This window comes from Atractosteus spatula, chromosome 22 (assembly GCF_055471065.1).
Source record: "Atractosteus spatula isolate fAtrSpa1 chromosome 22, fAtrSpa1.hap1, whole genome shotgun sequence".
Classification (NCBI taxonomy): Eukaryota; Metazoa; Chordata; class Actinopteri; order Semionotiformes; family Lepisosteidae; genus Atractosteus; species Atractosteus spatula.
Window position 1 is genome coordinate 10,361,427 of NC_142727.1, and position 10,080 is coordinate 10,371,506.

The 10,080-nt window shown below is 44.7% G+C and overlaps 1 protein-coding gene across 1 annotated transcript; it reads right to left on the reverse strand.

The window, feature by feature from the left end:
- Positions 1-3,568: 3,568 nt before the first annotated feature.
- Positions 3,569-8,476, reverse strand: c1qtnf5 (C1q and TNF related 5). The gene is made up of 4 exons (XM_088939758.1): positions 8,396-8,476; positions 8,084-8,185; positions 5,761-5,996; positions 3,569-5,057 (listed from the first exon to the last, which is right to left on the reverse strand). Exons 3-4 carry the CDS (start codon positions 5,984-5,986, stop codon positions 4,537-4,539), a joined length of 747 nt encoding a protein of 248 aa, XP_088795884.1. The 5' UTR covers positions 5,987-5,996; positions 8,084-8,185; positions 8,396-8,476; the 3' UTR covers positions 3,569-4,536.
- Positions 8,477-10,080: the final 1,604 nt, after the last annotated feature.

Below are 10,080 nucleotides of genomic sequence, written 5' to 3' on the forward strand. Positions count from 1 at the left end.
CTAAGGAAATCTGCTGTCAGGTGCAGGACTTATAATTTGTGATTTCAGGGAAGACTGAAGTTATAATTTGGCCTTCTGAATTGTGGACTCACCAGACAGGAAACTCAGTTAATTACATTTGGCTCACACTGCAGCATTTTTAAATGTGAGCAATAATACATCGACTGCTTTGTTTTGTATATCTGGGGATAACGTGAATATAAAAGAGATTAGAAATAAGAGGAAGATATGAGATCCATCATGCTCTTTTGGAAGATTATGTGAACGTAAAATTTACCCAAACAAATGTCATGTTTCAGTTTCAGCCTCAACCTCATGGCTGAAAAACCTGTTCCACCCTTCCACAACTCTTTGTACAATAACATTTTCTTTTCCTCACGCTAAATGGATACCCCTTTTAAATTCCCATGTTATCTCACTACCAAGTCTAAAGTAGTCCCTTTTGATGTTGATCTAAATATTGGGCATGTCTGTACTCGTATTGTATAAAAGAGAATTTTATACACTTGGATCACATCTCCTTTTATTACGTAGGAAATTTAGCTCCTTTAACAATTCTTCTCTTCTCTTCCTCTTCTTTGAAATCTTTTTTAAGGCTGCATTATTCTTTTTATGAGATAGTAACCAAATCTGCTTGAGCACAACAAATCCCTGACTTAAAAGCTACACTTTCATTATATAGCGTATGTTCCTACTCCTGCGTGGATCACTTTGCACTTGTCATTGTTAAATTCCATTAGCTGAGTGTGTGCCCAGTTCAGAGTTTTGTCCAATTATTTTGTCATTCCTACTGAAATGCCTACATCTACCCAGTGTGAGGTTATACCTTTTAAGATGATTTGAATTTGAAGACCTGCATTGCTAGTCAAAATCTCTATCCCAAGATTTGTCCATCCTTAGTCAAAAAATACCAAAGCTATGTGAATTCCCACTTACTGAAGGAAATTGAACTCGAGCAAGTTCTTCACAAACGTTTGAGTAATATTCTGTGTTATATGAGCAGATTTGTTAACGGGGAAATAGTGAAGTAAATTTTACAACAGAGCAGAGACAAGTCTTTTCCATTTAAAACTTTTGTTTATTTATAGCATCTTTCAGGTTCAAATTATTTCCGCTGGCATGCGAGAAAATGGGAAAATATTGAATGACATAAATGCAGAAAGAATGAGACCTTTCTCAGCCATGTCCCCCGTGACAGCTGGCTTGAGTGATGAACGTGATAGTTCAAATGGTCAGGAAATTCACACTGGAAGCAAAGCCCCTCTTGCAGCTAGGAAGAAGAAAATAGCTCTTTCTGTGTCTGGACTGACTTGGTCTTTTCGCTATATGACGTTTCAGCTGTGTCTGCCCAGGGGGAATTTAAAGGAAACATTAGCACCCACTCTGGGCCTCCTGTCCCACAGATCCCAGCTCAGGCAGAGATTCCTGCTGCTGGTCCAGTTGGGAGATGCATAGGTCAACTTCAGGACAGGGTGACAAGGGTTTTTGCTCTACTGCAGAACCAGCTTCCCCGTTGACATTGTTGGCATTCAAAACCGAAATTGAATACATCCTCTGTTTTCCCCGAAGGGCCGTCTTTGGCGCGAGTTTGTCTGAATCTCGCAAAACGTGGATCCAGGCTTTGAAAGTGAGGCCAAGCGTGTTTACAGCTTGCCACAGAATTTCATAACCGCAGAAAAGTGATGACCCTGGAATCCACACAGAGATTTCAAGGCCATTTGATTCTTCAGTGTGGTCATTAATTTAAAAAGGAGAAGCCTTTGAGAACCACAGAAGGTCCCAGGATTACCCACTCCCTCCGAAATCACTGCTCAGTCTCTGGGCACTTCAGTCTAACTGGGGTTCTGTGTGCTTTAGTGGAAAAGGAGACTAACCAAGAGGCACTGGAGTAGTTAGATACAATTATTGTTGATAAAAAGCGTATGCATGTAAAATACAATTTGCTAATGAAACAAAACAGCCACTTGTGTTTGGTTACTAGTAGGTGACTGGTATGAGAGTCTCAAATAGCCATTTCTTCATGTAAGCCAGGACATCAGCTTTAACTTTTTAAGGTAACATATTTCTGGCCCCCACTGTCCTCGGTAATCCTGTTCTCAGTCTTGTTTGCACTTCTCCTAGTTTCTTCTTGGGCCCCTGGTTCGTGTTTTCACACAAGTCCAGGGCTGTATGTAAGGATTATCCAGGCTTCCTATAGGATGTGAGCTCTGCTGGACTGAAGGGACAGCTTTGTTCTCAAGAATGCTCCTGTATTCCAATGGTGTGTGATACACCCTGCTCTTAGTGGAATGTTTCAGCAAGGAATTGTGAGACACTACTGCCTTCTAGTGACAAACACTGCACTTGCAGCTTTTTCCACTTCTTCATTTCCAGTGTGAAATCAGGCAGCATCGGAGAAGGCATTCCCCTTATGACAGCTGGAAATGAAAACAGCAAGTAGCCAACATAGCGTTTCCAGACAGAAGACATTTTAAAACATTCCTGTACTATGATCTGTTTCTACTTTGACAAAAGATAGCATGTAAGAGAGACTGCATTTGTTCATGATATGTTGTTTATCTGTTGTCTTTGGCTTCAAATTTTCGGGAAGAAAGATTCAATGGAGTAGCTGGACTCTGTCCTTGCTGTGTCCTAAAGCATTCACACTCTCACAAGGCCAGCTTTTGATAACGAAGTGAGTGACTGCAAAGTATGTCTGGCACAGTCAATAATGCATTCGAAATTTTGAGAAAACCGAGCATGACCTTAGAGAGCTATAGATTGTGCGCCATTTCCATGTCAGGTTATCATATGCTCATCTGTATTTGTGATTCACTTTCACAGCGACTCACAGGACAGAATGGAAGTTCTCTGACATCAGGGCATTACCTCACAGTCTGGCAGGTCCTGTGTTTTGAATTCCTGCAGCAGGAGGAGGTGACACTGCTGTTTTATAGGGATGAATTCATGGAAACTCAGCAACGGGAGAAAATAGATTGTACAGTATCTATTTTATTTGAAGATGGGAAATGCAATTTCAAAACAAGTTAGTGCATAAGGGTTTTAGCCTTTGAATTGAATTTTGTTGACCTTTTGAACATGCGGGCACTTTTGATCTTCCCCCAGCTGGAAGCTGTAGATGTTGATGCCCACAGTGCGTCAGTGTCCGTCAGCGCGCCGTATGGAGAGAGGTCACATCCAAAGTAACAAGGTCCAGTGGAATATTTCTGTTTAGTTTTTCCAGGAATTAACTGCAACCTGAATACTGTAATGATATAAGTCTGGTTTACTGTTGAATTACAGTCACGCAAAGCAGACAGGTGTTCATTCATTCCCTTATTCATTGGCAGGAAGTTAGGCTAGTTGCATGAAAGATTTTCCATTTTTGCAGTGCTTTCCTAAACTGCACTAATTGTGTTGAGCAGGATATTTAAACAGAAAGCCATGAACCAGGTACTTAAAGGCTACATAAAAGATAATATAACAGTTTAGAACCTGTCTTTTATAATTCAGTATAACTGTGTAAAATAGATTGTGGAAACAAATCATTAACACACTCAAATGAAACCCACAACAAGGGGTTCCTGTATTAGTTTGCTTTTATTATAATAAACCTAGGTGAGCACATCTGTACACTTGTCTAATAGTAAATTGCTTCATTTTGTACAGTTTAGCTCAGGCTTGAAGACATACTATTCTCATACCTGTCACACAGATGGACTTTGTTCACAGGTACAGCACCTCAGACACAGGACCAGTGTTTGTGTTTGTGTGTGAGTGAATCCTTCTGATATCTCATATTCTTGACATCGGTACTTGAGAATGTGATATGAGTGTCGGAGCTCCTTTTTCCAGGTAGGAAATGTTCTCTGTTAAGGCATTGTCTTATGGGAATGTTGACCTGAGCCAACATCTGCAGGGTGATAGGATAGTTTCAAACCAGAGAACCAAGGATACTTGCACAGGGCAGTGTGAGGTGTTCTGACTACAGACATCTCCTCTGTGACCTCCTAGGTGACTAAAGTGAGAATCACTGGAACATATTTAGACCAGAAGACTAATATGATATATCGTTAATAACAGATACATCAGATACATAGAGAAACAGATATCGTGTGAATGCATAATGTTATTTTAAGCGCATTGATCTTCCAGCACAGAATAGAAGGTTGTAAAGTGAAATGTGATGTTCTGAAATCCACTTGACTATATCTGTTTAGACACTGTGTGTATATAGACAGTTTATATAAAAATGTAAGAGTGAGACTGCAAGCCTTTCTTGCTCTCTGACTGGTCGTTATCTCTCTTGTTCCCTAGAATCAAACCCTAAAAAACCCTGCAAATATCAAAGATGAAGCGATTTGGCGTTGATTTACTGTATATGTATCAAGGCTGTCTTTCAGGCCAGCGAAGACGGCTGTCAAGACGTGTGCAAACATAATAAGTTATTTTGATTATGTGGATGATCGAGCTTATTGTGTTCTGGGCTGTTTTCGGTCCCTTCAGTTCTGCGTGTTGTCTGCTCATCCCGCGCGCACCGGCGCACGCGTGTCCCTGCTAGGCGAAGACGGCGGAGTTTTTCCAGTCCGAATAGACGAGGAAGCCGCTGAAGGTGCTGTCCGTCTTCTGGCTGGAGTAGAAGCCGCTGTATTCGCTCAGGCCCATCTGCACCCACACCTGATCTCCGGGCACCAGGTGCAGCAGCGAGCCGCCGGACAGAGAGGCCGGCTTGGGCCAGTTGCCGTAGTACTGGAAGTACGAGGCCACGATGTGGCCGTTCTTCATCAAGTCGAACTGCAGGCTGGCGCGGTAGACGGTGGCGTGGACGGCGAAGTAGTAGACCCCAGGCACCCTGCAGGTGAAGCGGCCAGTCTCCGCGTCGTAGTGCCCCTGCTCGTTCAGGAGCGCCACGTCGAACCGTACCGCCTCCCCCACGGGCGTGGGCGTGCCCCGGCTCTCCGACAGCTTGGCGCTGAAGGCGGACTTGGGCGCCACGGCGCACTCTCCCGGCTGCCCCCTCTCGCCCTTCTCTCCTGGCTCCCCCCGGTCGCCGCGGTCGCCCCTGGCGCCAGACATCCCTGACAACAAGGAGATGCGATTGTAACATCTTATAGACAACAGCTGTATCACCTTGCAGCTCACCACTGACCCTCCTGGGAAAGCTAAGGTTGCTGCTTGAAGAGGTGTTAGTGGGACCAGAAGGGAGAGCTCACCCTACTGTCTATGTCAGTCCTAATGCCCCAGTATAGTGACGGGGACACAGAAAAATGCCGTCCTTCGGATGAGACATAAAACCGAGGTCCTAACTCTCTGTGGTGATTACAAATCCCTGGGTGTTTCTCGAAAAGAGTAGGGTTTTGCTGGCCAAATTTCCCCCTGGCCTTTATCAATCATGGCTTCCTAATAATCCCCATCTCTGAACTGGCTTCATCACTCTGCTGTCCTCCCCACTGAGAGCTGGTGTGTGGGGAGAGTACTGGAGCACTGTGGCTGCCGTTGCATCATCCAGGTGGGGGATAAGAAGAAAAGCGCTATATAAGTGTAAGAAATTATTATTATTATCATCATCTCGGTCATGGGGGGGGGATACTGCCTTTCACTGGAAGAGACATGTGCGAGAGCAGCAGGAGTTGGCAGCTGCAGGACTGAAAGGGCCCAGTATTAGAAGCACATTGACACGGACACCTGGGAAAGGGGAACTTGAGCTAAACAAGCAAGGAACTGGTAAAAATAGTGAATAGAAACAAATCGTGTTGCAGTGCTTGCTTCATGTCACCTCACCTGGCTCGCCCATATCTCCTTTGACCCCCTTTTCCCCCGGGGCGGCATCACGCCCATCTCTGCCGTCCCTCCCTGGCAGGCCTGGGCTGCCGTGTGCCCCAGGGGATCCTGGGATACCAGGCTGTCCTGAGCAGAGGCTGGGGATCTGGTTATCTTCGATCTGATTGGACGAGCTGACCAACAGGAAGATAAAGAAGGAGAGAGGCCAGAGCTGGTGTGGATTCATCCTGAGGTGCCTGTGAAAAGGGAGGTTACAGTTATTTACAAGATATCTGCAAGGCTATATGATCTTTTTTTAAAAAAACATCAAGCAAGTAAACTACCTCCATGTTCCTTGTGGGTTTAGTTTTTTTGTGAGTTAAACAACCTTTCTGATTGTTTTAAATAAAATAATTTGTGAGTAGACAGTCCAGTCAAAACATGTTTGGTTTCTGCTATTTCTGCTATTTTGAAATGCCTTCAGCAGATGTTATTTTTAAAAGAAATGTTTTTCTTCTCTTCGCACCAAATACTTGATCAAGGATCAGGATTTTCTTTCTTGCCGCCCTCTCCAAGGAAAGATGCAAGTGCTGTGACTCATCTAAATGTCATCGTGCTCACAGCTGACAGCCAGGAGACCGAAACAAGTGTTCAGCATCTGTCTGGAGAGGGGTCAAGCCCAGCAGAGATATGGGAGTCTGAGAACTACAGTAAGGACAGCTTACTGTCACAGGCATTCTTATTACTGCGGCAGTACTGAACTAGGGGGACAGAGAAGGAATTCTCTGGAAGCTCGATGTTTTATTTATGCTGCCTAACTCTTTGATTTTCTAAAGTGAAACTGCTGGTCTGGTCTGCATGCTTTCAAAGCTGCCTTTTGATGTAAATTGTGCATTCTTACCTCCCAAATTACTTTCAGATTCCACAATAAAAGCAATAACTGAACCACAGTCTTTAACCACAGAAACACAAGGACCATAGTGATTCTCTCTCCGCTTCTCTTTTATTTCCTCTTCAGAGAAGTCTCCTCGGCATACCAGAGCATGGATCTGCGGTTTGGGCTTGGACGTGTGTGTGTCCTGTACTGTAAGAGCTAAGGAATGAGGGTCACTGCTCCCACAGCCAGCGTGAGGGAGAGCAACACTCAGCACTGACTCAGGGGAAGAACGTCTGCAGGCACGACTGCCCTGAGTCTCCTCTCTCCAACACAGCAGCTGCAGTCCGGGAAAACTAGGGTGAGCCTTGTTCCACTGTTTCCTCGTGCGAGATCCGCACACCCGCAGGTAGCGTTTCTTGGCAGTGTGCAGAGAGTTTCTCACTTCTCGCTCCCCAACCCGGAGTGAAGAAAAGCCCTGTTTAGTCGTCATGCCTGAAACCTCTCTCCGTGGCTCTTGCTGAAACACATTTGTCACAGCTACACTCCCCTCTGTAAGACTCTGACTACCGCCCTCCGCCTCACCCCCCCCCCTGCTGTGTCAGCGGTATTTAAAACAAATAACAGCTCCCACAGCTCAGGCTGAGACACCCAGAGAGAGCCAGGGAAGCTTCTGAAGTCTCTGCAGTTCACTTTCCCACAAAGGTCCTGTCGGGAAACAACTGTGTGTTGTCAGAAACACACAAGCTTTTCTCATTTCTCTGCAGATTTCCACTAAAGCCGAGACATTGGATCATGTAAAATGAATTTCAACTGTACCATAGGCCTCCTCCATGGGTGCCAAATCTGTGGTCAAAATCAGTGGTATTTAGTAAGTCTGAGTCATGGACATCCTGGGGTTGAGGGCTGGTGGAAGGGAGGGAGGGCACGAGGGGCCCTTTTAACTCTTTAACCCAGCAGAATCTATTGCTGCGGCTGAATGGTTGCCCCCCTCCTCCCCTACACACACACACACACCTCCATGAGACACACGACAGAAACAGCCCAACTCCTGCTAACAAAACATTCAGCCACTACTCTCATGTTGCTCGCTTATTCTTAGGGTGACTTCAGAACCTGGAAGTACCAGAGTCAAAATCACAGCATTTAATGCTGAAATGTGCTTTATGAGTTTTAATCTTAGGGCTGCGAATTGGAGCAGTATGAAAGTGCTTTAAAGTAAATTCATACTTTAAGATGAGTACTGCATTATTGTCATTAAAGCAACCCAAATAATGGTTTGTTTGAATGCATTAACCAAAGAAAACAGTGCACCATTTTCTATGTCAATGTATTGAATTGTATAGTGTGTAGTTATTATTAAAATTATTGACTGCAAAATTAATGGCATAGTTTAGCCCTGCTTTTATTTCTGCCTGCTCTGCAGTGTGCACTTTTATAACTTTGGCAATGCAATGCCGGTGTACTTACTGTGCTGTGTAGCCCTCAGTCAGCCAGAGTTTTCAGAACGTTCAGCAGAGAGCTCTGCACACTGCCAGTGTCCTCAGATGCTTTCCCCTTGAGCGAAACAAGCTGGATAAATAAACAACAAAAATTTCAATTTGGTGAACGGGAATAGTTTTTCACTTGGGAACAGGAGAGTCCTCAGTCAGAAAGCCCTGACGTTTCGGCTCACATAGCAAACACTAGTAGCAAAACACTTGCATTCTACAGTGCACAAATAGCTCCTAACCTCTGGGCATGGGAAAATGCATGTCTAATAGAAATGAGCAAAAGCCTTACCAATCCAGTCTCTTTCAGCCGGCTCCTTGGTTTATGAAAGAAGAAAAAGCAGCAGGTCTTTGAGTTGGTTTCAGTAATAATAACAATAAAAGCTGAAGGTTTTTTTTCCCTCCCTCCTTGGACAAGCAAGAAAGAAACCTCCCTGTCTACAGAGAGAGGACTACGCTGAGGGCCAATTAGAAAGAGGGAGGGCGAGAGAGGAAGGGTAGGGGGGAGGGAGGGGAGCAGTGGATTCCTCTAGTGCCGAAAACTGAACACAGAAAAAGTCCAGGGAAAAAAACTGAAGTGGAACTTCTGCCCTGAAATGCAGGAGATATATAAATATAAAAAAGAGTTCCGATAGAAAGAGAGGTGCCAAAAAGCCTGGAAGGATTAAGAAAAGATGACTGGGGAGATGCCAGAGAAGACAGGTTCGTTTATACCCCTCCAAGAACAAACACCTCTGGCTTCAGAACTGGAAGAATTCTACTGTAGGTGCGGAGTGCTGTTCTCCTGGCTAACCTCAAGCATTCACCTTCACTGCTGGCCAGCAAATATTTCCAAGAGCTCAAAACACAGAGATTAAGCTCTATAAACACACGTGGTCTGGCTGTGTGTTCCCTGTGATGGACTGGTGTCCTGTCCAGGGTGTGTCCTGCCTTGTGTGCCCGTTTCGTGCAAGGATAGGCTCTGGCTCCCCCTCAACCCTGTACGGGATAAATTGGTTACAAAATGGATGGATTTGGATGAGCCTTCTTAATGCCAGTTGGCATCTTTTAATGTTCCTTTTTGTTATCCTTTAACTTTCCCTACTTTCCCAGAAGGAAGTTATCCCTGTGGCAGTGTGAATCTCTATTCCCGGTAGAGGGCTTGCCGGCTTGCCACACTAGGAATCTGGATAGTTTCCCTATTTCCATTTGTTCTTCTTCACGAAAGAAATATTTTAATCCAAGTTCACCCTTGTGTATGTTTATGTCAGTATTTTTACACTGCTCTTGCCTTGATCCTTTGCTCTCCCCTTTTTCCAATCTGTTTAAGGATCACTCTGCGTTTATCTTGGTGTAAACATGCTAAACTGTTATTTAGATAATTATTGAGATAGCACATGTGAACATTTTGCTCTAATTCCTGGTCCTGTGACCTGTAGTCACAAGAGAAAGGAAAGTATCGAAATAAAAACAGAAACTTGAGAAGGAGACAGTGGGAAGCACAAGAAATTTAGCAGGCCTCGTCTCAGGCCTCTGTGGTGTGAAGAAAAGAGAAGCTCGCTTAAGAGACGGAGAATGAAAGCAGTCACTGGTGTTTCCAGAGAGGCAGGCGTCATGTGGCATCGGCTGTTTCATTACAGGGAAGGAGAGGGGGCAAAGGTGAAGGCTGTTTATGTTTGTGGGATGTACAGCTCAGTGTAATGACCCTGAGGACTGAGGGATGAGAGGTGGACAGGCTGCCCTTCCAGACTGCATGTGGGATAAGTTAGGCATCACCCTGCGTCCTCTGCCCACCCCTCATCACTGTTTTATAGGGGAAATCCAACCAGCAGGGGTGCTCCACTGCTCCTTTGAAAAATTCACTTTCAAACGTTTCATTTTCTTTACAACGCATTTTCTCAGCCAGTTACCCGAGTCTGAGAAAAAGTGCTGAGGGCTTGTTTTCTGTTTATGGTTGTAATTGGTCATGCTGATGGGAAATGGGCCTGCTTTGAAAAT

Excerpts from the sequence above, each read along its gene's own strand:
- c1qtnf5 (XM_088939758.1), bottom strand. The coding sequence starts at position 5,986 with ATGAATCCACACCAGCTCTGGCCTCTCTCCTTCTTTATCTTCCTGTTG. Across the intron at positions 5,058-5,760 it reads AGGAGATATGGGCGAGCCAG|GGATGTCTGGCGCCAGGGGC; the intron begins GTGAGGTGACAT and ends CCTTGTTGTCAG.